Here is a 26,816-nt window from a genome sequence, read left to right as displayed (position 1 = left end):
AAAAAAGCGAGCAGAATGCCCAAGCGGCCAGCGGGAGACTACAAAATTGTGATCCGACCAAGAGGAGGCCTACGCGTAGCCGCACTCGGCCCAACAGATAATTCCAGAGGCATACATGAAGCCGTGGCTACACCACCAGAAGTCCGGCACTTCGACGTGATATGCCCCAACAAGACACATAACATCATGTTAGTGAGCACACCAGACCCCGACCGAGCTGACCAGTACAGAGAAATCAAAAAAATACTTATACGAGGCAAAGAATATGAAGTGGCAGCGTAGAAACAGCGCCAGAAGATACAGCCAAGGGTATCTATAAAGGAATCCCACTGGAAGAAACGCCTGGTAGCATTAGGGCGGCCCTTGTCACTGAAAGAAACCCCAGCATCATCACAGCGAAACGAATGGGGAATGCTACAACGGTCATTGTGCTCTTCAGTGGAAACAAGGTACCCTCCAGTGTGTGCTATGATGGAGTAATAATACCGTGCACGCTATACCGCAAGCAAATTGACTACTGCAAGCAGTGCAACAGACTGGGACATAGAAGTGACGTGTGCCCCAACCGCCAAGATAAACTTTGTGCTGGTTGCGGCATTCACAACCCCAAAGACGACCACAGATGCGACCCTAGTTGTCAAATCTGTGGAAACGACCACGTTACAGCCGATAAAAGCTGCACGGCCAGGTTCAAGAAACCTTACATTGTGAAACAGAGACAATGGGCCAGACTACGAGAACATCAAAGGCAAAGCTCATCTCCTCCAAAAGGACGTCCACGAGAGCGCTCGACATCGAGATCCGGAAAACGTCAGCAAACAAGACCCTGCCCCGGTTCAAGGAACCGCAGCCCTGCAAGCTCCCACCCCAGTTCCAAGTCGGGAACGGCATCTAAGAGACCAACAAACAAGGTGAGCTGGGCAGATAGAGTACGCGGCTTGCGACTGGAGGGACCTGAGGAGGTTAAAAAGTTAATAACGGTAGCAATAACAACAAGATTCAAGAGTTAGAGCGGTTTAAATATAAAAACAGACGAGCGAAAGAAATGATAGAACAGATGCAAGCTCAAATAGAACTCCTCACTATGGAACGCGAATGCGGCAAACCCAGAAGCCCTAATATAACTAATACTGTAATGCAGGAGGAAACACCCATAGCCAACGATCGCATGGAGACAACTACCCCTCTGTTAAAACAAAAAGCCAAAATGCAGAAAACTACAGATCCTCCAAGCACTAAACAAGAAAGCATCTCGCAACAAACAAGGTTGGATAACATTGAGAAAAAAGTATACCACCTATTGACTGCGTTCCAATCTATCCTAAAAACCACCACTAAGACATCTGTTGATCTGACGGCACTAGCAGCCAGGGTAGAAATGCTGGAACGAAGACGCAACGCAAAACCATCCGCAGACCTTCAGGGTGTAGTCGCGAACATTCACCAACAACCACAGGCACCATATCCCCGGCAGGCAACTCCCACAAAACCACCAACTCCTCTCATCCACCCACCTATTTTCACGCCTCCCACACAAATAACGAACAGCGATGGTGAGGCGTGGTAAAGGACAACTCCGCATATGGCAATGGAACTGTAAAGGATTCAGGGCTAAGAAATCTGTCATCCAGCAGTACATCTGACAAGGTAACAAGCCAGATGTTATTTTACTTCAAGAAACGCATGGCCTCGCCACATTACCAGGATACCAGTCAGTAAGTCCTGAGTGTGAAGAAGGAAATAAAGCTCTCACTACGCTAGTAAGGAGAGAAATTACGGTCAGAACACATAATCTAGAGTGTGGATACAACCGTATAATGACAGAACTTCTATCTAGGAAAACAAAAGGGAGCAGAACATTTATTCCTAACGTATATAGCAGTCCGTCGAATCACAGGCAGCAATTTCACTCTCTATTTAGGCAGGCCGTGATATTAGCTGGCAACGCCCCGCTCATCATAGCAGGGGACTTCAACGCCAAACACGAGGCATGGAGGTATGGTTACACCACCCCCATAGGGAAACGGTTATGGCAGAGCATACAAAATGAACAGCTTACTCTGACTACAGACCCGCATGCACACACACGCATATGTACAAGCACCCAGCGAGACACAACACCGGATCTTACAATAACCAAGAATGCCTCGGGGGCTACAAAGCAAAACACATTCGATGATTTAGGAAGTGACTATCGCATATTCGAAGCACACGTACCATTCACCGATAGTGACAGGATTACGACCATATGACACGAGACGTCTAGTTGACTGGGATAAATTTCGGGATATCAGAAAAACGATTAGCGAACATCCTGACGATATCCAGCAATGGTGCTAGAGCATAATAGACATCGTCAGGAAAGCCACACATGAAGTAGAAACAGATATCCCAGTTCAGCACATCGATAACAGAATAATCCACCTGTGGGAACTAAAGAAGCGTTACAACACAAATGGCGGAGGCAAAGACACAACAGAAAAATCCGGAAAAGGATGGCACAGCTCAATAAAGACATTGAAAGTCACTGCAAGCAGCTGTGTGAGCAACAATGAGCGGAGATATGTAAGGACATGGCCACCCAAATTGGAACATCACAAACGTGGAAGTTGCTGAGGTTTCTTTTAGATCCCACCAACACCAAAACTGAACAGAGACACACTATCCGTCGTCTCACACGCGAATACGAAGGAAACGAGGAATAGCTAATGACAGATCTACAAAACATCTACATGCCAAAATCGCCACCACTACAACATAAAAACTATACAGGCGAAGCCAACCCTAACATGGACAAAAACTTTGAGGTAGCAGAAATTAGAGCGGTGCTCCACAAATTAAATGTAAAATGAGCCCCGGGACCCGATGGAGTCACCAACCGAGCTTTACGTAACCTGGAGAGTAAATCCTTAGAATTTTTAACTGGATATATAAAGAAATGTTGGACAGAAGGGAAAATACCCGACGCGTGGAAAGAGGCTAGAACAATCCTTATACCGAAACCTGGAAAGCCAATCAACAAAGTAAACCTCTGACCCATCTCATTAACGTCATGCGTAGCAAAAGTAATGAAACATGCATTTTTAAATAGAGCCAACAACAATCTTGAGGATGGTGAGTACTAACCACACACGATGATAGGCTTCCGTCGTCACCTAGCCACCCAAAACGCCATGCTACAGATTAAACACCAAATCATAGACTACCCCACAAGATCCACACGAGCCATACTCGGTCTGGATCTCAAAAAAGCATTTGACAATGCAGCTCATGAAACAATTCTCAGCCGCATATCGAGCTTAAACAAGGGTGAGCGAGCCTATAATTACGTCAGAAACTTCTTGACCAACAGGAAAGCAAGGCTCAGCTTAGGAGGTCGTACATCTAATGTCCAAGAATTGGGCTGCAGAGGCACTCCACAGGGCTCCGTAATATCACCAATGCTCTTTAATCTAATAATGATTGGACTACCGAAAGAGTTCAATAAAATCCCGGGATTATACCACTCTATCTACGTGGATGACATCACAATATTTGTCAGTGATGGCAGCGACGGCAACATAAAACAGAGACTCCCAGAAGCAATAGGAACAGTTGAGCGATACTTGGAAGGCACAGGACTCACATGCTCCCCGGAGAAATCAGAACTGCTTCTCTACAGGCCAGCCATCAGAGGCAGACCACGCAAGTCAGAGGAAAACAAGCGGCAATATGAGAAAATTAGGATTCATAGACAGGAGGGCACAGCTATACCGACCGTTCTAAGAATACGGGTACTGGGATCAGTCATCGAGGCTAACGGTGCCGACGGCGAGACTATACGAAGACTAAACACCAAAGTCACGAATACGATGAGACTTATTTGAAGGGTCACGAATAAACACCGAGGTATGAAAGAAGCCCACATAATTCGTCTAATTCAGGGCTTCGTTATAAGTCACATAACGTATGTAGCAGCATACCACAACTAACAAAAAGCTGAAACTAACAAAATAAATGCACTCATCCGAAAGGTCTCCAAACAAGCGATAGGAATACCTGAGTATGCTAGCACAGAACTTTTTCTTCAGCTAGGACTACACAATACGCTTGAAGAGATTATAGAAGCTCAGCGGATATCCAAGCTTGAAAGGCTCAGTAAAACTAAAACGGGAAGAAGTATAATGAGTAGATTAGGGATCATGTACCATGCACAACATGGCGTGAAAAATGACATCCCTAATACAATCAGAGCTAAGATCATTTCTAACGCGATACCGAAAAACATGAAACCCATTATCAACACGGACCGCAGAACACACCGAGCAAAAGCACTGCTCAAAGCACACGGCAGGAACAGTAAATCTTTTTTTGTAGATGCTAACGCATACCCTGAATGAAAAGCTCACACTGCTGTCGTGATTGACACATCCGGCATTTGTATTATTGCGTGCTCTGTCATAACAAAAAATATAGAGGAGGCTGAGGAGGTAGCCATAGCCATGGCTATCACCTCCAACAAACACTCATTCATACTGAGCGATTCGCAAGTAGCAATCAGAAATTTTACGCAAGGACGGATTTCACAGCAAGCCCTCAGAATCCTCGTTAATAACCAAAAACTACACAAAGTAGATGAACCGAAATACTTCGTATGGTTCCCGGCGCACACAGAAACTGATACACCAAATCCCAACGAGCTGACTCATGAGTTGTCGCGAGAATTAACCCGCTGCGCAACCCGACCACACCGCTCGATGATCATCCCCGGCGCCGCTGACGTACCACACAAAGACCAATTTACAAGCAACACAGAATACATGCAACACTACAGAGAAGCAAGGCGCATCTTTCCAGCCCCTCATCCGAGTCTAAACAGGCAAGAAGCATCGGAATACCGACAGCTACAGACGAACTGCTACCCGAACCCTGTGCACCTCCACATGACCTGCCCAAACCTATACCCGGACAATAAATGTAAGCTATGTGTAACAGAAAAGGCGTCTTACAAACATATATTATGGGAATGCCCCAACTTATCAACAAGTTCTCATGAGGTCCTCCGGGAGCAGTGGCGACTTGGGCTGCTCAGCTCGAAGGTTCAAGACCAAAAATGGGCTATCCAGCAGGCCAGGGAGGCTGTACAGAGACAATGTCTCCCGGTACCTCCTTGTGTGGTCTAGCCCGGACCACAACATGCCGGATACGAAAATAAAGTTTATTCATCATTTATTCATCACCGGAGGAATACTCCAAAACACATTCAGCTACAGCAAAACCATTGTAAGAGTGATACGCCATATACTTTTAAAATCATGTGTTTTCTGTCATCACTTGCGCTAACAGATTCCCTCACACTAACATGGTTAAGTAACTTCCTAACAAGCCGACTGCATTTAGTCCCTCTTCATCCCTTTGTTACGATTTCTCAGGTGTTTCTCAAGACAGTGCCTGCCTGCCCGACGTTGGCGGCTTTTAGAGTCCCTCAATGATATCTAATCATGGTCATTGTCTGACGCGTGTGATTGCAAAAAGAAACTATCAGAGACGCAAAGGAAGAACCGATCGGGTTGGAGGTGGCTCTGATCTTCGGTAACGTGCTCATGGGCAGCTTAGACAAAAGCAAGAGCTCCGACGCCGACTACCAGTTTGGCGCCCGACCCCGTCGATCCACGACCGCAGGACTGTCAGTGTGAGGAGTGCTTCTTAACCCGTAAGTGCCGACGACATCGCAGAGCATCAGCGAGCCGACCCAGAACTGAGGAGCCTAGCTGAATACCTCGAGGGCTGGACCACTATCGTCCCACAAGTATTCAGGCAACGACTGGCGTCATTTTTCTTGAAAAACGACGCCCTCGTAAAGAATAATTTTTCTCCAGCCCAAGCCAGATATTTCATCATTGTACGTACAACAATGCGACCAGAAATTCTTCAGGCTCTCTTCGAGTCACCTACACTACTACCCGACGGCTAGACACCTCAAACTTCCCGCACAAACACAAGAGTACAAGAAAAGTACTACTGACCGCGCCTTGCCCCTGACGTCTCCCGCTGTGTAAGGACGTCCCTGACTATTAGCGGCAAATGACACCAACCAAGAGACCCGCAGGCTTCCTCCAGTCCATCGACACCCCCCAACGACCATTTTAGCAGATCGGGATAGACCCCTCTTGGGGCAGTTGCTAAAGTCGTATTGCGGAAATAAATGAATAATCATAGCCCCTGACTGCTTCACACGCTATGCGGAAAGAGTAGCACTGCCAACAATAGTAAAGTATTTTGTTGAGAAAATTCCCCTTCAACACGGTGCCTCAGAGGTTCCAATCACCAACAGAGGTAGGGCGTTTACTGCTCACCTGAATCGGGCAATCCTAAGATAGAGCCAGAGAAGCCACCGTCGAACAACCACGTACCACCCCCAAACCAATGGCCTGATCGAGCGCCTAAATAAGACCATCGCCGACATGCTGACCACGTTCTCGACGTCGAACACAAGACGTGGGACGCCATTCTTTCATACGTGGCCTTCGCATACAAAACGGCCGGGCAGGAGACAAAGCGGATGGCGCCATACAGGTTGGTCTACAGAAGAAACCCGGCAACGACGCTCCACACCATGCTGCCCAACATTGCGGACGAAGAGCCCCACCGCGGTGGTGTTGTGGCTACGGTACTCAGCTGCTGACACGCAGGTCATGGGATCGAATTTCAGCTGTGGCGGCTGCACTTTTAATGGAGTCAAAAATGATGTAGGCCCGTGTGCTCAGATTCAGACGCACGCTGAAGAACCCCAGGTTGTAGAAATTTTCGGAGCCCTGCACTACGGCGTCTCTCATAATCATATGGCAGTTTAGGGATGTTAAGCCTGACATATCAACCAATCGCTGACAAAGAATACTTTGACATTACCTTCTACCTGCAGCGCGCCGAAGAAACCCGACAACTCACCCGCCTCCGTATCAAGAACCAAGAGACGACCGACAGCCTCCATTACAATCTTCGACGAAGCTTTACGAGCTCGGTGACCGCGTTTAAATGTGGACGCCGATACGCCCACATGGACTCCGCCAAAAACTTCTGCGACGATATTTCGGGCGTTGCAGGGTTGCTGAACGTCTCGGACCACTATACTACGAGGTTGTCTCCGAATACATTACTGTTAACGGCTCCGTGCACGACCTAAAGTGGTCCATGTCATCCTCCTCAAGGCTTTTCATGCGTGAAGCTGAGGGCTTTAATTTTAGTCGCTGCTGTGCTTCATTGCTTGAACCTATTGTTTATTTTCTTACTTTATTATTTTATATTCATCTTTTGTTAAACAAACGGGGTGATACCTTTTTCAGAGGGGTGCAACGCTACATTCTTTCCAAAAAATTTGTTTTCGCCTCGTTACATGGGCGAATAAACAGACGGATGGACGGATGGATGAATGAATGCACGGATAGACGCACCGAAGGATAGACCTCATTGCCATTTACTGCATTGTGCAGCACATGCTTACCAAATACGCACTCAGACGTATCCAACGTATCCATATGCAACCTTTCACGATGAGAGGGAAGTGCAAAGAATTTGTGTTTGGAAACTTCCCATTGCAGCAATATAGTAAAACGACCTCTCTCGCTTCATTTATTGGACCACAAAACGAAAGAGAAACGCAATTTCTAAATCATCACTTATTTTAGGATGCTTCACACGTCTGTTTTTGTTAGTATGACCGGTTTTCGATAGATATTGTTTTGTTTTTTGCCAAGTGTCCTAAAAAAGTGTTGTCACAAATTATTCTGCTGCACATGCGCAGTTGCTCTGTCAAAGCTGGTTCACCTGTGTGTTTATTCGTGCCTTTTCTTTTAATATTAAAACTTCAGTTGAGAGTCAGCGCTCATGTTGTAGTATCCTTCATCTGCGTCTTCGTCCTTCTTGTGCTGTGAGTTATCGAAAAAATAAAGCCGTTACAAAGGAAGAACCTCGCCATGCAACCGCTATGACAATGAAGAAATGAAAGAAACAAATGAAGAAATGAGAGCATAAACTGAGAAAAACAAAATAAAAGCTGATTTGTATAAAACACGCGCAGTCTTACGTCTTTCTAATGATGTAATTGGCTAACTTTTCACGGGAGAGTTAAGACTTACCGTAGATTTCTCCCTCTCAAGCTTCGCCCACTTATCATAATTCATGGCGTGGTTTTTTAGGAGCGAAGCTACTTAAGCCATGGCTCGGGCATCGCCGACGTATGTAGTAGTAGTAGAAGTATTAGTAGTAGTAGTAGTAGTAGTAGTAGTAGTAGTAGTAGTAGTAGTAGTAGTAGTAAATAGCCACCTTTTTAGTCCTTGGAATTTTCGCTGGATAGCGTTACTTGTATATTTTGAATATATGATGAATAGATGCGAGATGGCGGTACTTGAAGTGTTCACTGGATGGATGAACGAACGGACAGATGGACGCATGGACAGATGGATGGATGCATGGACTGACGACCAACGGACGCGGGGACGGAGGGATGGAAGCACGAACGGATGTACAGATGAATGGACGCACGGAAAATCCCACGGATGGAAGGACGCACAGACGGATGACGAATGCTTTGCCCTACTCATCATAATTCACTCCATTGTTATGCTGTGATTTTTTTAACAACTCTTGCAACACGTGGTATCATTTTTATTGATTGCACGTTCTTTCATATAGGCGAAGTTTTGTATACCTTTGACTTCAATCAATACAAAAAGATATAGGGTGCATGAGCATGTTTACCCAGGGCTTCATGCCAGGTGTGGGTTCTTTGTAACTTCGCATCAGTTCTATGGTTTATCGTCAAAGTGACTCATATACACGGCGTAATCAAATAAAAAGCATAAAAACACTCCCATCGCGAACCGTCATGAGTTGAGGGTCAGTACATGTCACGCAGCGGACAAAATCGAATAAAATAGCACCGAAAGCGGCATTACCACGGCACTTTATCTAGTACCACCGAGTTGTCTTGAATGAGACAAATGAATTATACTCGCGTTCATCTTTGGAAGTGGCCAGTACTGCGTCATCGTTTTTTGCAACTATGATTGCATATCGTAGAACAGCTTTTGATGTTCTATGTGAAGGTGACTGGCCACTGATGAAACAATTGTCATGTAATCAATAAACAAATGAAAGAAGAAATATTGCAGGCGTTTTTGGTAATGCTACATCTGCAGAACATTGAAATACGAAGGAATGCTTCACGGTCGGCGGAGTTTCCTAGTTTTAACAGTGCGAATAACACTGTCGAAATCAAAGAGACACACGGCCGTGTGCCCTATCTTCTTCAATTAGCACAGCATTGCAATCTAATCTGAGCTTATTTCCTAGTCCACCAAGCTATATTGTAACGCGCAGAGTTGTAGTAGTCACAGTATATTTACAACAAGCATGGGGTGAAGCATTGACGCACTATGACAAGTGCGAAACCACCAGTTTATTGTTTGTTGCCTGTGAGCACTGGAATAGGCTTTAACCTGAGACACTTCAACGTCTTCTACGGGTAGTAGCACCCTCTAGCTCACAGTAGCACAGACGACATTTGATAGGTCACACCCAGATAGAACTTGATGGTTTATGCATTAAAGAATAGCACTTCTGTATCGTTGATTCATCGTACTCGGAAACGAAGGCGTGTTATTTTAGTTTCTGGCCATAAGGCACAAAAACTAATGCTTTGAAGATAGTGCTTAACTTAACGAGGACGGTCCCGTGTCCATTCTATACGTTGCTTCACGACAGATGGCTATGTCATACGTGGCTTCCTTGCTGCTTCATCACGCGACAACGGCTTTCCCAGCATTACGCCAAGCTGCACGAGGCGAAGACAGCATACGAAAACCCAAAGCCCTATAGTGACTTGCACTTTGAACGGGTGGTAGAGACTAAAAGAGAATGGCGGGAAAATCAGCTACGAAGAGCTGAAACCCTGCCACCTACTGATACTTCAACGGCGGGCTCTGAACGACGGGCACAAGTTTGTGAGCTGTTGTACAGCGCAACTTTACTTGTGTCGTCCTACGGTGTACCTACGGCATCCGTTCACAACGCATCGCATGCCCGCTTAGCTCCCTTTGAAACGCTGAGTGCCACGACAACTATTTGGGAGCATCGCTTCGGAAACGCTGCTGGTTTCGGAACTTATGCCAACGGTGAAGTGTGCGGCCAATTGTTTTTTTTTGGTCTGTGAATATGTGAACTATGAATTGTGTTTAAAAGTGTCTTGGCTTCCGACTATGTATAACGTGAGTTATTTGCGCTTTTATGACATTAGGCTATTTGTGTGCATGCTCAGGGAACGTTCTCTTCTACCCGATTTCTCACGCGTAATTAGTGTCAGGTAACTGAAACTTCTGCAGCTAAATAAAAGTCCAGGCTCAAGAGTTGTTGAAAAAAAGCACGTCAGCAGTTTTTGTCGTTATAATAAACGTTCCCGCCACCATACATTTTAAAAGCAGCAAATGAAAACTATATAATATTGACCATATCCCATCATATTTCGTTCATGGAAATCCAAAGACAGCTCTGTATTCTGATAAATTGTATCAATCAACGTCCGCTGCTCAAAAATATTTCATTTTTAAGCCTCCATTTCTTCTTAAACGTCTTACTCCCTCATTGGTTATGGACCCATATAGGGTATTACAACACAGTGCAATAAACAGGTTTTTATTGTTGAGAGCTATGCAATATTGTGCTCACATTCAGCGACGCCAGAACGTAACTCCCAGCATGATGCACGGGCCCTTTTCCGTGCCTTCGCTACTGTATTTGTTGACGGCACAATGTTGTCGAAAAGGTGAAACACCACAACAGATATGATGCGCCTTTATTTTCCTCTTCACCGCTCTTAAAGCGACGCTGTCGCCAGTGCAGCAATGTCCTCTACTCCCTACTGACGGTGACCTTCTTATACGGCGCAAATGGTCATACATTGCGTTATTGAGCACGCCTTGCAATGAGCGCTAGATACAAGCCTTTTAGTCTGTCTATCAAATACTGTGGGCACATTATGAAAGAGAATTTGCTGTAAAGAGTTTTCCTAAAACTTTCTCCGTGTATTTTGTTTAGGCACGCGGTTCTGATACACCGAAATAAATATTCATTTTTCATTAATATTTTTATTTATTAAACCTTCTGGGTTAAAGGCCTTGAGGAGCGCAGTGGTTACACTAAAACGAAAAAAAAAGACAGAAAACCGAATAGGACGTTTCCGTACCTAGGCAGGAAATTAGGAAGTTTTAGCTACACCAACAAAGGCAGATAACATGCTCACAAACGATTAAAAACAATAAAAAAGTGCACTAAGGTTACAGAATATGAACGTAGGAACAGATAAAGTCCTCAGTAACTCCTTGCACTTGTGATGCACAAGCATAGTAAACAAAAACGAAGGAGCCATTTATACAACATTATTTAAACTATTATAAACAAATGATCATCACGAATGGCTATGACGTCATAAGCAACGTAGGTTTATTCGGAGGAAGTTCACACGATAAATGACTGATAGGTTTTTCTGCGATAAGTTTTAAGGACAACGTTGTAGCGATGGTATATGTATTGTGGCAGAGAAATGATTTCGTTTGGGAGAGTTGCATATAATGGAATATTTTGAGAAAAAGAACCAAACGCACGCATTAAGATAGAGACGTAAGTGAAAAACAACCTCTCCAAAAAGTGTACGCACGTGACTGGTCGTTTCTGTGTGGAAGACATTGATATAAATTTTACAGAAAAACTCACCAGAAAATAGTTTACTGCTTAGTCAAGCTACCACATTAGGCTCGTCCCTCGCGAATTTTCAGATCAGTAAAGCTGAAGCACGGGGGATATATCAGAAGTTTCTGCAACAGCACAAAGAAGCGTGGCATTATTTTTGTGACAATTTTATTTAATATAAGCTGAACAATATTATAAAAAAGAGCGCCCAAATACCAACTAACTTCAAAAACACGCAGAACCATTTCGAGTAAATTGCTAGTACATGTTGCCACTTTCAGTTTAACGAAAAGCCCTCTTTCAACATTGCCATTTACGTTACCACATAATTAGTTCTCGCTACATTGTTCTGCTGAAAATAGTGTCGTGAGCCAAAGATAAGACGCGCGCTCATACAACTAAAAAAAGAATCAACCTCCTTGTTCGAGCACCAGAATTTCACTTTCAGGAGTGATCAAATTTCAGGAAAGAACTCCTGGTGTCACACGTTAATAAAAAGCTTATATGAGCAAAGGAACTGTGGCTGTTGTGATTCTCACGGGAATTTCAAATGCGTTGATTTGTCGTCTTTATAAAAACGTTAGTTTTGAACTTTTTCCACACTCTTACTGCAAAACGTTAATTAGGTCTGGCTCCAGTATAAATAAGCTTTAATGTCGAAGCCGGCCCACTGCTGCTCCTGCTGGGACCACTTCCGGGGTGAAATGCAGAACTGTGGCTTTGCCCTTATTTCGAGTACGTGAACTGCTTAGCTCTATCTGAAAAGAACGTCATGGCACCATGGAAGCTACGAAGTGTACGAGGTTCAGTTGCCTGGAAGCGGATTTTAGTGTCTAGCTCTTCTGTTTATTTGCTGGATTGTGGTTGTAAATATTTTTCATAGTGCATGTTTAAATCGTGATTTCTATAATTTTCACACAGTATATTTTGTTACTGGGCTTGCTTTCATTCTCACACTATTGAGATTTGTTCTTATGCCACCTCTATTTTTTTTATTATTTTGTCCAGGAATGAGTGGTTTCTACGGCCGTTTTTTGAGACGTGACACAGCTGCTCACAATACCGCTCTTGAAGGCACTTGTACGCCACAAGTTTTTCAACCGTGGCCACGCGTCTGTTTTCTGTGCACCCTTAAAGCCATATATTTTCGGTTAAGTGCAGACAGGTGGTCTACCGTTCGCACTACCAAAGGATACTGACTAGAAGGAGGTTCTCAATCAAATAATCTGAAGCAACAGTATTTGCATTTTTTTTTCATTCGCTTTATTAGGCCTTTTCAACAATATAACCAAGAAGGGGGCAAAAGGACAGTGTGTCCGCCAACTTTTTCGTGAGGCGCTTCAGGCAGGTACAGTAATGTATTTTTAGTTAGATTTGTAATTTAAAAAATATCCTGCGTTTGTGAGCGTTATTCCATATGTTCTATTTTTTCACTTCCATTGAAATTGTTTATTATATATATATATATATATATATATATATATATATGCTGAAAAAGTGTATGTATGCTCGTGTTTATGTCACTGCTTCCATGTGAGTGACTTCAGGAGCATCAAAGCTTTATGATGCAGCTTTTTGCGTGAAAGACTGCACAGAATTTCGTTGAAGAACAACAACATTTTTGAACTGTCATTGCTTCAGTTTGGATTAGTTTTACGGCCACAGTCACTGGTCGTGACACTCAACTTGATCCCCTTACGCTTATTTGCCTAAGTGCCTCTCACAGTTCTAATGTTGCAAAACTATTTAAACGTGAAGACTTCTCGAATAATAAGCTCTGCTACCTTCAAGACACAACAGAGAAATACCAGTAGCCATGAATGCCGGCATATATATGGCCCATATATGTCTATTTCCCATATGATGGCTAAGCATTCCTTTTCTGTCACGAAGTAGTTGATTTCGGCTTTGGTGAGCGCACGGCTGGCATACGAAACGACGTACTTGTGAAATCCAGGTTTACGTTGTGCGAGCACAGCGCCGAGACCAACACCCCTAGCGTCCGTGTGCAGTTCAGTTGGGGTGAGTGGGTCAAAGCGTCACAGTGTTGGAGGTGAAATTAGAAGGCTCGAAGTTCGGTTAAAGTTGCTATGATGGGTGCGAAGTTGAGGATAATACGGCGAAAGTACGAACAAAGGCCAATAAAACTCTGTATTTTTTCAATAGCGTCGGTTTAGGGAAATCGGCAACCGCACGAAGTTTTCTGGGATTAGGAAGGACACCTTCTTTTGAGACGACGTGGCCCTAATTAGGAAGTTTCGAGCACCAAAGCAACACTTCTTTAAATTCAGCTGCAGATCAGCAGATTTTAGGCAAGTGAGGACTACTTTCATGCATTGAAGGTGCGTCCGAAAGTCACGCGAAAATAATAGCCATTTGAGGCCACGGAGGATGTTATCAATCATCCGCTCGAATTTGGCAGGCGTATTGCGGAGCCCGCATGGCATGACATTGAATTCATACAAGCCATCGGGAGTAACAAAAGCTGTTTTGGGGTGATCAGCCTCCGCCATTAGTACCTGCCAGTAACCGGAGCGCAGGTCTAATGACGAGAAAAACTCGGCTCATTAGAGGCAGTCGAGGGCATCGTCTATGCGTGGTAACGGGTATACATACATTCTTGCGTGTTATGTTGTTCAGCCGCCCCGCCGTGGTGGTCTAGTGGCTAAGGTACTCGGCTGCTTACCCGCAGGTCGCGGGTTCAAATTCCGGCTGCGGCGGCTCCATTTTTGATGGAGGCGGAAATTTTGCTGGCCCGTGTGCTCAGATTTGGGTGCACGTTAAAGAACCCCAGGTGGTCGAAATTTTCGGAGCCCTCCACTACGGCGTCTCTCATAATCATATGGTGGTTTTGGGACGTTAAACCCCACATACCAATCAAATCATCAATTAGGTTGTTCAGCCTTCGGTAGTCAACGCAAAAGCACATTGAGTCGTCTTTCTTCTTGACAAGAACTACCGGTGACTCCACCGGGCTGTTAGAGGGCTCAATAACGCCACGCTTATGCATATCGTCCACTTGTGCGGCGATGATCTGACGCTCAGCTGCCGACACACGATATGGGCGCCGACGTACAGGGAATTGGGAGCCGGTGTTCACGTGATGAGCTACGGATGAAATACGGCCCTAGGATGTTTGTTGGTAATCGGAGGTGGCACGAAAGCGTTCAAGCTAGGCGCTGAAATCAGAGCGCCGCTGTGACGTCGGGGAGTGTCATTGTATCGCGAAAGGGCATCGGTGAATGATAGTAATGAACCTGAAATGAGACAATCGATGCCGTTAATCTGGAGAGAAGTCCGCTGATCAGTGACGACACTTGCGGGAAAGAAATCGAGAACATCAACGCTGCAAGTCACTTTTCCGTCAGTAAGATGGAAGGGCAGGGAAACTGGTTTGAAATGTAAATTGCACTAGTAGAGTCCTAAATCGAGAAGGCGGCGAATGGTAGCAAGCCTTACTTTCGGTGAAGAGCAGTTTCAGCTGGTGTAAAAATAACAGGTCAGTCAACAGAGGCGTCACAGGAAAGCGGGACTAAAGCGGACGAGAAAGGGGGTAATGTTTTGCCGGCGCCGACAAACACTTTTCAGGTAGATACGGCGAGTCGACTAACATAGAATCACACAGCGGCGAGAACTCGACCTCGGAGCGAGGACAGTATATACCAGCATTGTGAGTGCGTGGGAAGTCCCATCCCATAATTACATCGAAAAAATTGTGGAAGCACGATAAATTCAATCGTATAAAAAACACCTTGGATAACAATGCGCGAAGTGCACGCAGTGAAAGGCCGAATGTGTTGCGCATGGGCAGTGCTTAAAACGAAGTACAGAAGAGACGTTGTTACTTTTCTTAGTTTTCGGCGAAGCTTCTCAGACATCCCCGCCACGGTGGTCTAGTGGCTAGAAACTCGGCTGCTGACCCACAGGTCGCGGGTTCATATCCCGGCCGCGGCGGTCACATTTTCGATGGAGGCGGAAGTGTTGTATGCCCGTGTGCTCAGATTTGGGTTCACTTTAAAGAACCCCAGGTGGTTGCAATTTCCGGAGCCCTCCACTACGGCGCATTTCATAATCATATGGTGGTTTTGGAACGTTCAACCCCACCTTTCAATCAATCAAAGCTTCTCAGACATGTTAGAAACTGCGGCTCCTGTGTACACAAGCGCTGAAACAGGTACACCGTCAACAGAAATAGCAATAACAATACACGGTGATAAACAAGGCCCTGAAAAGTATGAAAGCTGCACACTTCTTGCCTTCAAAACTTCAGTTCCTACACTCCTAAAGAAGTTAGTAAAAAGGTAGCAGCTGCAAGCGAATAGGTAGTAACTGCAGTTGTTACTACCTTTCTTGAACCGTTACTACCATTTTGCTACTTGTTTACTACCTACGTTAATAAACAGTTATTAGCTGCAACAATTACTAACTCTTTGCGACCAGTTTACTACCTAAGTTAGTAAACAGATAGTAACTATAATAAAAGAGTCAGTAACTGCTGCCGTTGCTACCTTTGTTGCACCGTTACTACTTTTTTGCTACCCGGCTGCTTACTATGTAATGCAAAATAGTGAGTGACTCCGATTCTGATCATTTATGAGAGGAATCGTCTCGACGAATTATCAACAAACGGGAAAATGACGCAAGAGATATCCATTGATCAAGAAAATACATTTTTTTTAAACTACGCAACTCAGATATACAATGGTCTTTCTGATATTGTCCAAACACAGAAGTACAATATAACAAACCATATGCAAGTGCTACCCGCGTTGTAATAGACGACTACAACAAACTCAATAAGTTACAGCACATATTAACAAGACCGGTGGATCAGAATAACAAGATGGTCAAAAATAGCCCCGAGAATGGTCATAATTACTTCACTGTGGCGTCTCTCCAAACATTATCAATGTTTTGGCGCGTAAAACCCTGAAAATGAATATTAACTTTTCAACGCTGATATATCAGCCATGTGAAGCAGTCAAATACACTGAGAATGAGCTCATAACCTTGTTTCAGCCACTGTACATAAAGCTTTTTTTGACAGCCTTTTGTAATAAATAAATATGACATAGAATTTTTATAAGTAATGCTTATTAAAACTATTTTGCTACGTCGCCAAACACACGCAATCAAGTAGTATAATATATTGCTATAGGTTCAAATTTGTTGTGATTCATCCTGAAACACCAGTGCTCCCTTGTGCCAGACATGCCCCTGCAAAGTAGGGGCTATATATACGCCGCACTTACTTCATACTACATCTATGCGTAAAAAATAGGGTCACTCAACTTTCAGCTTCGGTGGGAGACGGACGTGTGATGGCTCGCTCCGTGCGAGGTGCTACGGCGGCCACTGCTGGCCGAGGTGTTAGGTTTCCTTCTGCACCATCAGAATACCGGTTTTTGTTGCATAGATTGCCGTCGGGTGACAGTATGGAACAGTGTGTGTTTCTGCACGGTGATTTAGAAAAAAAGACTATACCGGTTGGAAGACATTTGGGCCCCGTTAGAAGAACTGGGACTCATGAAGGCGATCGCTGGCTTTGGAGCCTTCCAGATGAATCACATCTGGCTGGTGAAGATCGAAGCAAGGCTGACAAAGATACATTACTCAAAACGGGCGGACTACAAGTAAAGGGTGGCTTCTGTGCTATCATCGACCCTAATATACATGATGTCACCGTAAATATCCACTGGGTTGACTTTGCTGTCTCGAATGAGAGCATTCGACAAGCGATGAGTGACGTTTTTAAAGTTCTGGAGGTTTCGAACGACAACTGAACCGTAGCGGGATCTGAATACGCAACATTGACGACGAGGGGGTGCGACTGAAACTGAAGAAAGGAGTGGTGCTAGAAGACTTGCCCCGCCTTTTTCATTTTGGAGAGGGCACCATCCTTCTTGTAACCCCGAGTCGGGCACCGCTTTGCCTAAGGTGTCACATGCAAGGACATATACGACGAGACTTCCAGACTCCCCGCTGTGGTGTATGCCGAGCGTTTGGACATGAAAGTCAAGATTGCGTTAGGAGTTAAGCCAGAGTTACGAAGACCGCGCTGCCAACAAACGACACCCAAGATAATCTAATGGACGCCGAGGAGGCTGAGAAGTTGGCCCCTGGCAGCAATGCCATGGGACCCGACGCCACGGTTCAGGCAACTGGAGAAGAGGCAGCCGACGCACCAACGCAAGACAGCAAAGACTCAACGAAGGAATCAGAGGAGTTGGCCGCAACAGGCGGCCAGCAAGATATTCAAGAAACGATCGAGGAAGACATGGGTACCAGTGGCGAGATCGCTACACCAGAAGCCAGCGCAAAGTCTCCGGAAGTGACCACGGGACGCGGCAAGCGTAACCGAGTGGAAAGCACGGAACGCAACCTGAAACGCCCGGAGCGTCTGTGGCATCGTGTCATGGGCGCTAAGAGTAGAAAATATGCCCTCGAAACCCGGTCGGCGTCATCGTCGCCGCTTCGGGGACAGGGTCGAGACGCCCAATACTCCGGTTTTCCCACTGCACGCTATACGAGAAACGATAAGCGCAGTATCGTAGTTTCATCCTTGTCATCAACATGGCTAGCATGACTGCGCCTTTACGCATTGGTATGCTAAATGTGCGTGGTCTGGGAGTGCGTCGCAAACAGTACCAGTTGAAACGCTTGATGCAAGAAAAAAGACTCTGACTTGCTCGCGGTCCAGGAGACTAAACTTAGTACTGAGGACGCGACTGATAGCTGGGTATCAGAATTTTCATTGCGGTACAATGCGTGTGTGAGCCATGCAGTGAGAGCATTAGCCGGACGTATTATTTTTGTTAATAACTCTCTTGGTATTGTAGTGGAAGAGGTCACAAGTTGCCTACATGGACGTTTTGTTTTTTGTGAATTTTCTTACGGGAACACTACATTTAGAGTTATCTCTGTATACGCACCTACAAATTCGAGAGACAGATGTTTGTTTTTTCGTGAAATGCAAGCGTACTTTGAGTGTCACAGATGTGTCATTCTGTTAGGTGACTTCAATTGTGTTCTGGCCCTAGACGATTGTACGTATACTGCTAATTGTGATGAAAGCGTTGCTTTGCTCAGAGATTCTCTTAATAAGTACATTTTGCATGACGTAGCTCAGTTTGTGAATGGTGGCAGTCGCCAACACTTCACACATTTTCAAGGCTCGAGTCACGCACGACTAGATCGAGCACATGTTTCTTCTGAAATGGTACCTTTATGTCAGAGCTATGATGTTTATGCTGTTTCCTTCAGTGATCATTGCTTTGTCTCGTTTGTGATATGCCGAAAGTGCAAATAAAAGGTTGTATGGGAAACATGGAAACTGGGCCCGGATTCACAAAACTCACTTACGAAAACATTTTTGCGCAATAGCAATTTTGTTGCGTAAGTCGATTCACGAAACGAAAAAACGTCGTAAGAGACCATAGTTGTCACATCGGCCGCTGCAAATAAAGCGCGCTGTGACTGCCCGGGAACATGTCAGCGATGGTGATGCAGTTGCTATATTTGCTTACGTCACCGAAAAGTGCTCGTAAGTGGATTCATGAAGCGAAATTGTGCGTAAAAACAGCATGGCTGAGAGAAAATCCCAAGAGTGGTCCGGACCACTCTTAGGAACAATGTGGCTACTTAGAACCTGCTGCCGCAGCGGTATACTTTGGTGCCCTGGCTGGTTTTGAGTTAATTCACGCCCATTAAGGGCTGCCTGATGACTGCTGGTGCGTTTTTATTTCTTTCGGCGCTTTGAGCTTCGCGTGTTGTTTCCCTTGTACGCAGTGGATGGTGTTGACAACCCCCACCGTCCAATAAGTTCGAAGTCGCAGTAATTGAAGGATTCTATTGGGCGTCAATGGCATAAAACTACGCATGTAAAGATTTGTGGTTGGATGAAAACCAATGTGATACGTGAATGGTCGGTGCATTCGAACGCGACATGACATAGGATCAACCTTATTTGTTATGTTGTTGTGTTACGCCCCATCTCATCCAATTAAAAGTGCGACTCGAGATCCTTGCCTCATTGGTGGAAATTACCATCAAAGAGGTTAATGGGAGCACATTCTTTGCACGCTGTTGGAAATAAAAATAAGAGGAAGTTTTCAGTGAGTGGTTCCTAAAGTTTGTGCTCTAGTGTACTTTCATTGGCTCTAACTGTCCAATGGTTGCGATCTCTGAAATACAGCTGTCGATACACATTGGGACGATCTGGAACAAAGCGTACTTTGTAAACCAAAGCGTATTAGGTGTGCGCGTGATTACGCATGGAACTACAAACAAATCATGCATCTTCACCTTCACTGTTCAGACACCGATATGGACTGTGATATTATGGCAAGCAATCGGAATGAAATGACCCTAGTAACTTTGTATGACACCGAAAATATGCACCCCCTCACGATTCCGGAGCAAACCTTGGCTGAATTCATTCCTGCGTCAATTACCAGCCATTTAACTTGGCCAACGAACATCATTCAAAGGTAGAGCGAGCCACTGACATGTATTTTGTGCGACGTAGCGACCCCTTGACCTGAGAATAATAGTGTTGCGAAGGCGAATCCCCTGTCGCATGCTCTGATCGAAGCAGACGACAAACGCGAGCAGACGACGGCTTGGCCGACAGGCACAGCTTGTGATTGGTTGCGAAGCAATACCCTCTACATCAGCTCACTCCGTGACGTTCCCAAAACACTTCTTTCATCTGGCACGCCTGTCCTATTCGTCATATCACCCCCCTCGCACATAAGAGAAAATTTTGTCACGCCGTGAAAATAGTGCAAGTACTTTCTAAGGGCTCTCTTATCATCTTATGTGCTGCGCAGTTGTCGAAAACAACATGGCGTCGTAAACAGCATATCGGTCGGTGCGACTTTCAGCAAACCCTTCTCGCACGAGTTACTTCAGCGTTTGACCGGATGTGTTGTGATTACAGTAGCTCTTTCGGTGCGTGTAAGCAGTGCGGAAAGCTGTGGCAGTGCAATGGTGTACGGTGAAGCGCAGCGAAGCCTGTGCGTTGGTGTGGTTATCAAGCGGGGATCGGCGTCGATGTATCGACGGCAACTAGCACTCGAGAAGCCTGCAATGTGTGTTTGTGTGCCGGTAACAGCTCGTTCGCTTGACTTTCCAGTCTCTCAGTTTGGTGCTGTGCGACATTTCGGATTGACAGCGTTTTGACACGCTACTTGAGTGACCCCCAAGCACGTACGGAAACGTATGAACTACGCGCTCGGTTCTTGCTTCGCCACTAGTTTGCCCGTACGCTTCTATTTACTTGAGAGCAATGTACTGTTCGGGAGTGAAACGATGTTCGTTGTGAACAGTGGTGCTGTGTTGACGTTCCAAGACTTGTGAACAAGCTGTGCTCGTTTGAGCGAAAATTGAAAGACAGCGTTGATAACTGTTTTGCCCTGCGAAGTCGTGGTGGGGCATCTTGTTGCTTTTGTTTTTTAAGTCGTCACTTCTCCTTTTTGTGATAACCATAGTCCTAGCGCTGTGATGTGATCAACCAAAACTGCGAGATGCTACATTCTGTTGTGGATCGTGTTACTATGGAAGCGCGCCTAGACTGTTCTTCGGTAACAAATTGAGAGTTCTATGTGGCAGCGAGAGCCCGTGAACGTGAAGCTTCCCTCCAGCCCCCCCAAAAAAGCAAGGATTTCACCGGTGCCTTGCTTTGAATGAAGTTGTAGGCCAATATCGCCTAACTACAGGTTTCCGAGTTCGTCTGGCCAAAGTTTTGCACGGCACTAGAGCCTTGACAACAGCCGGTCATGGCCAGTTCTTACACTTTATCAATGAACGTGCACGCCTGGCCAGCTCTTCATTGCTGTCATCGGCAGCTTCCAGTCTGCAGATGCCCTTTGCCTATTGGCCGTACTTGGTTCCTTATGACACCGACGGCTACTAAATGCTGCCATCGGTGAGTTCACCTTGCAGAACTAAATTTCACCGGTACTATAATTCACGCAGTTCTATAACGTGTACAAGTTTTTAAGCCCATCAGATGTAATGTTTCTCTATGGTAAGTTGAAGCATGAAAAATTTACTATTGCTGTTATATACATACATATATTATAGAGCAAATACTTAAAAAGTTTTTTGTGATTTGATACAAGTGAGCTCTTGTTTGATTATGAGGTTGGGCCTGTCGATTGACCACGTTTGATAGGTGGAAAGTTAATGTGAATTTATTTTTCAGGAGCCAGGTTGCACTTAAAAAATTTATGTTATTTTGGAAAATTAGTTCTATAGACGATTACCACTGTGGTAGTACTATACTTCAGTAGGACAATTATATAGCGGTACGTAAATTTTACATGAGGCTTCAGTTTATTTAAAAGTGAATATAGCAGATTTTGGTCACTTTAACGAAGTGATAGCTTCCTCAAATAAGTATTAGAAGTGAGTGCTTTTAATGATTTTTTTTAATTAAATATCTCGTTTTTGGCTCTTCACAGATCGCAGAGATTGGTTTGTTAAGGTCCTGTGATGCATCGGTTGCACATTCTGGCACATCAATCCTCATCATTACTTGGAGCACCTGTACAAAAATAGGAAGGACATGTTCTCCCTAACTGTGCAAGCCTATGTCACTGCTGGGACTGTTATCATTCAGCGGATGTGGCGTAGAAGCATGCATGGCAGCCTCATCTGGAAGGACTGCAATCTGCTTGGGAGCTTCGAGGGCACAAAACTGCCTAACAGCTGGCTGCAAGGTTAGTTTTTTTAATACATACGATTACGTGAACACCACTTACTGTGCACAAATTGAAAACCCAAGCATGGTTGCTTGCAGTGGATACCTGTAATATTCTTACACATAATTCTTATTCAACATTTGTAAAAATAAATTGCAAGATAATTGAGAATGTTGAAAGCTGAAAGCCTGCAGCTTATGAATGAAACTCCAATAATCTGAGACTCAAAAGCTTGTGCTTTGAAACGAGCACAAATACTTTGATTCCTTATTGAGCTCTCGAGCTTGTGACTCCCTCTGCAGATCAAGTGCTCTGGAAGGAAATAGCAAGTGGGTGAAAATTGCCTGGCTGTTCACAACTTCCAAGGAGAAAGACCTATTGAAGAAGCCTCAGATGACATAGGGCCAGTAACTGCATCTTTTACCTAATGTAGCTTTTTCTCTCTCAGTGCTGTTGCTTGTGTTTCAGCCGAAGATGTTCACCACGATTGCATAGTGATATATATTTTTGTACAAGTTGTACCTGACCTAAGTATGCATTGTTGATCTCTACAGATGACGTTCAGTTTGTTTCAAAGCCATGGCTTCTCATTTCTTTGTCTGTGGCTAGCCTATTTCAGCAGCAGAGCGATGCAGCTAGCACACACGCAATCCAAGTCATGGAGCGCTCCTTTGATGTTCTGTGCAGGACGCAGCATATCCATCCGGCAAGACACTGGTGTCAACAATAATGGTGAGTGTTGGTGGCACCTGTAGGAGCCCGTTGTGTTTGTTGCGTATGATTATTTCCCCTGATGAAGTGCAATTTTGAAAGGTTTTCTTCATTTAGAATAATAGATGTCAGCAACAAGCTCACTCATAATCCACAAGTTCTTTGTGTCTTCTAGACTGCCCATTTGCTCCTATATGCGGTATGGTGAGCTGGTTATGTTAGACAGCCTTAAAATTATGAACATTGGCTGTTCTGTTGTAACGCAGTCTAACTTGTGTTTCTTAGTGAACTTATTTGTGGTCTACTTCTCGCACCTAGTGTAAAGTCGAAATAGAAGAAACTTTATTGGCTTTTTATGCCTGTCAGAAGTTTCATGTCTTCATCTATAACATTGTAGTTTTGCTCTTGTATCATATTAAATATATTTTCAGTCTTCACTGTTTGTGTGTGTGTGTGTGTTGAGGCTTGTCATTGGCTTCTGAAAATACAATATCTGTAAATATGAGCACATAATTGACAACTATACACTCTTGCATGTAGCATGGTTGTAACAATGATCTGTATTTTTCTAAGTTCCAGCAGTAACAAGGGGTTTGGTGCTCCACGGTCATGAACAGTGTATCAAGAACAGAGCACAGAAGACCAACAAGTATAAAGGGACTGCCAGTGACTGTTCTCCTGCTCAAAGTTTACAACAGCAGAAAGAGCACATTGCGATGTCAGGGGCAGCTGCTGCTTAACTTCTTAGCAGTGCATTATTCAGCAGTTAATTTGCTTGCATTCGAAATTATTTAAATTTTGCATGGAAGATACCAAACTATGACACTAATTAAAAGGCTGCTGTAGTGTTAGTGGGCAAATATTTTTGAGCTGAAGTTTTTAACATGTGTGTTAAGTGCCTCGTGCCTCTACATTTACATGCCAGAAATCACCGCATCTATGGTCGCCAATGGTAACTGTGTTTGCATTCTTTGTAGTACAGGAAGTAAAGCCATGGATGCAGTAATCATGTACTTAGTCGATGTAATCCTTCAGTGTACACTCATTTGTATAGCACCAATGATGCCATGAAAGTATAAGCTCTGGGAAGTGAATCTATGTGAATTATTTTATTTGGAAGGAAGAGGATCATCACTAATCCTAGTATATCTTAACAGTAGATTTTAGTGCTTGGGTATTATCCCACTGCCTATCCGTTCTTCAACAGTCTTCTTATCTATTGTGTAAGTGTAACTTTTTAAATGTATACTTTGCTCGGATAGGTTTGTTCATAATGTAATGCAAGGGACTTATCATCTATGCAGCTCTACTCAGACTAGAAATAAAAGTATTTATTTTTATATGTAGCTATAGCATGCATTCACTTGTGTTTTTCTAAGTGCCTGTACAATTGTTTAGCCCTACAAAAGTGCTGGTATACTCTATATTGAATCTGGCATCTTAAAATGGTTTGTTAGTGGAAGTAAGAATGTGTTTACAACCAATATTACTATCCACAGATGAACTATGAAAACTCTGTGGAAATTTATTTACATTTATTGAACTTTGTGAAGGCAAATGTTGTTATGTTCTTTTATTATGGTTCCTGTTTCATGCAAATGACACATAAATACTTTGCAGTGGCATAGTAATAGTTGTTATTTTACACATATGTGCTGAGCAACATCGCAGTTGAGGCCAGCAGCAAGACATACATGCAGTGCACTGGAGCATCACCTCACATAGTGTACAGTCTTTGCCCACCAGTAAACTCAATATTTTTCAAGCAGACTAATAGACAGCTGTATGGGAACTGTGTTGATGCCCAAACTTTGAAGTCATCTTGAGGAGTGTTTTTCATTATTTTTGTCCAAGTGAAGTAGCTACCCAAGGCCACAACTGGTGGGAATGTGGTGGTTTCCTCTCTCCAAAAGAACTCCTACCAGCGGCCTCAATGTTATTATGGGGTGAATTCACGAACTGGAAAAATAATTGGCTTTTGTTTTCTTGGCCGAAAGAGTCACTTCACCGTTCAGCCACCACGACGCGCCAGAATACAAACTTTTAGCTAAATAAAGTTGATTCTTCTTTTGAGAAGTGTTTTGGGGAAACGAAATGGCATTTATAGCTGTCAATATAAACACTGTTTGCACCAAGGAGCTTAGTAGCTTATAATTGTATTATTCATGTATTGTCTAGAATTTACTCGCGCTGTGCCAACTTTCAGCCCAAGTGTCCTAACATGCTTCGTTAGTGGGTTGTGAATGAGCCAAGCTATGTAAATAAACAGAGTGATATTGCAGACATGTACAAAATATTGATGCACAGCCCTTTTCTTTAGCAAGATATTGTCAAGGGCTTTATTCTTGTGTTTTTTAAAAAAAACTGCTTGTCACTGGGCAGCAGCGGAAAACTATGCATCAAGATTTTGCGAGATGGTTCGAGAAACACCGTGTTCAGACATAACAGTGCCGGTGGATTTCTCTCGTAAGTTACTTTCTGTAGTATATTCAAGATGAGTGTATTAGAATTGTTGTTTTATAGCCATTCATTTTAATATTTACACCTGAGTGTGTGTATGTATGTATGTATGGGTGTACATATGTATATGTGTGTGTGCGTATATGTATGTATGTATGTATGTATGTATGTATGTATGTATGTATGTATGTATGTATGTATGTATGTATGTATGTATGTATGTATGTATGTATGTATGTATGTATGTATGTATGTATGTATGTATGTATGTATGTATGTATGTATGTATGTATGTATGTATGTATCTTTTAAATGAGAATTCGTTTATCATTGGTGAGTAAGTTTGGTAAGGATTTGGCTGAATTTGTTTCTAGTTATTTCTCTTTTGAGCCAATATACATTTCAATTTGTTTTGTACTGCATAAAAATAAATGTAACCTTACACAGAATATGTGTGTTCGAAGAAGTTTCATTTACCAACCTACAGTCATGGGCAAGAAATTGGGTAAAATGGAAAGAACCTGCGAAGATTAGTTTCGAGCATAGCTACTCTACATGGCATATCTCGTACACATTGCGTTGGTTAAATATGTCGATTTCAACCTTTCAATTTTAATCAGAATAAACAAGACATCACCCGTGGTTGTATATGTGTGTGATATTTATGCATACTCTGATACCGGTTCGTAATTACAATTAAGGTAGTAGTAGTAGTAGTATTTTTAATTACAGTAAGCCGGATACAGAGCTCACTGCAGGGGCAAAGGGCTAAAGGCGAACAGCCTGACAAAGGCCTTGTCCCTCCGCAGTCCGTGACAGTGCAAAGCTTAGACATCAGCACTGACAAGCAATATATATATTGAATACATTGGTTTCAAGCAACCTGAAATTGTAAACACAAAATTCAAACATAAACAGCATAAGAAGTTTACATAACACATTTTAAGAATTAGAGGTCACTCTCGTAAAAATTCACAACTAAACGATATCAATGAAACAACTCAAAAGCAGACACAAAATGCATGCGGATACAATGAATTGCGCTGTATACACTCGTATAATTGACATAGAAGTTTATGAACAATTTAAGCATTTGCAGAGGCATGAGACTCCATTACGTAGTTTCGATAGTGTAGACCGGTGGTTATGAATAAGTTCTTTATTTGTTTCTTGAAAGTCGCACTACTAGCCCTAAAGTTCAATTGATTTGCAAGGGTA

The 26,816-nt window shown here is 43.8% G+C and overlaps 1 protein-coding gene across 2 annotated transcripts; it reads left to right on the top strand.

Annotated features, from left to right (window-relative positions):
* Positions 1–20,669: 20,669 nt before the first annotated feature.
* LOC142817941 (uncharacterized) lies at positions 20,670–26,047 on the top strand. 2 transcript variants are annotated; one of them, XM_075895958.1, is made up of 4 exons: positions 20,670–21,649; positions 22,188–22,445; positions 23,115–23,159; positions 23,712–26,047. In XM_075895958.1, the coding sequence occupies exons 2-4, from the start codon at positions 22,292–22,294 to the stop codon at positions 23,876–23,878; spliced, it is 366 nt and encodes a 121-aa protein (XP_075752073.1). In that variant the 5' UTR covers positions 20,670–21,649; positions 22,188–22,291; the 3' UTR covers positions 23,879–26,047. The 2 variants fall into 2 exon arrangements, with proteins under 2 accessions (XP_075752073.1, XP_075752072.1); XM_075895957.1 differs by having other exon boundaries at positions 23,037–23,159.
* The last annotated feature ends 769 nt before the right edge of the window (positions 26,048–26,816 follow it).

This window comes from Rhipicephalus microplus, chromosome 5 (genome assembly GCF_043290135.1).
Source record: "Rhipicephalus microplus isolate Deutch F79 chromosome 5, USDA_Rmic, whole genome shotgun sequence".
Taxonomy (NCBI): Eukaryota; Metazoa; Arthropoda; class Arachnida; order Ixodida; family Ixodidae; genus Rhipicephalus; species Rhipicephalus microplus.
The sequence above is the reverse complement of the archived record's forward strand: the minus strand, read 5'-3'. Positions and strand labels throughout refer to the sequence as shown.

Excerpts from the sequence above, each read along its gene's own strand:
- LOC142817941 (XM_075895957.1), top strand. The coding sequence starts at position 22,292 with ATGTTCTCCCTAACTGTGCAAGCCTATGTCACTGCTGGGACTGTTATC. Across the intron at positions 22,446-23,036 it reads GCCTAACAGCTGGCTGCAAG|CCTATTTCAGCAGCAGAGCG; the intron begins GTTAGTTTTTTT and ends GTCTGTGGCTAG. Across the intron at positions 23,160-23,711 it reads CACTGGTGTCAACAATAATG|TTCCAGCAGTAACAAGGGGT; the intron begins GTGAGTGTTGGT and ends TATTTTTCTAAG.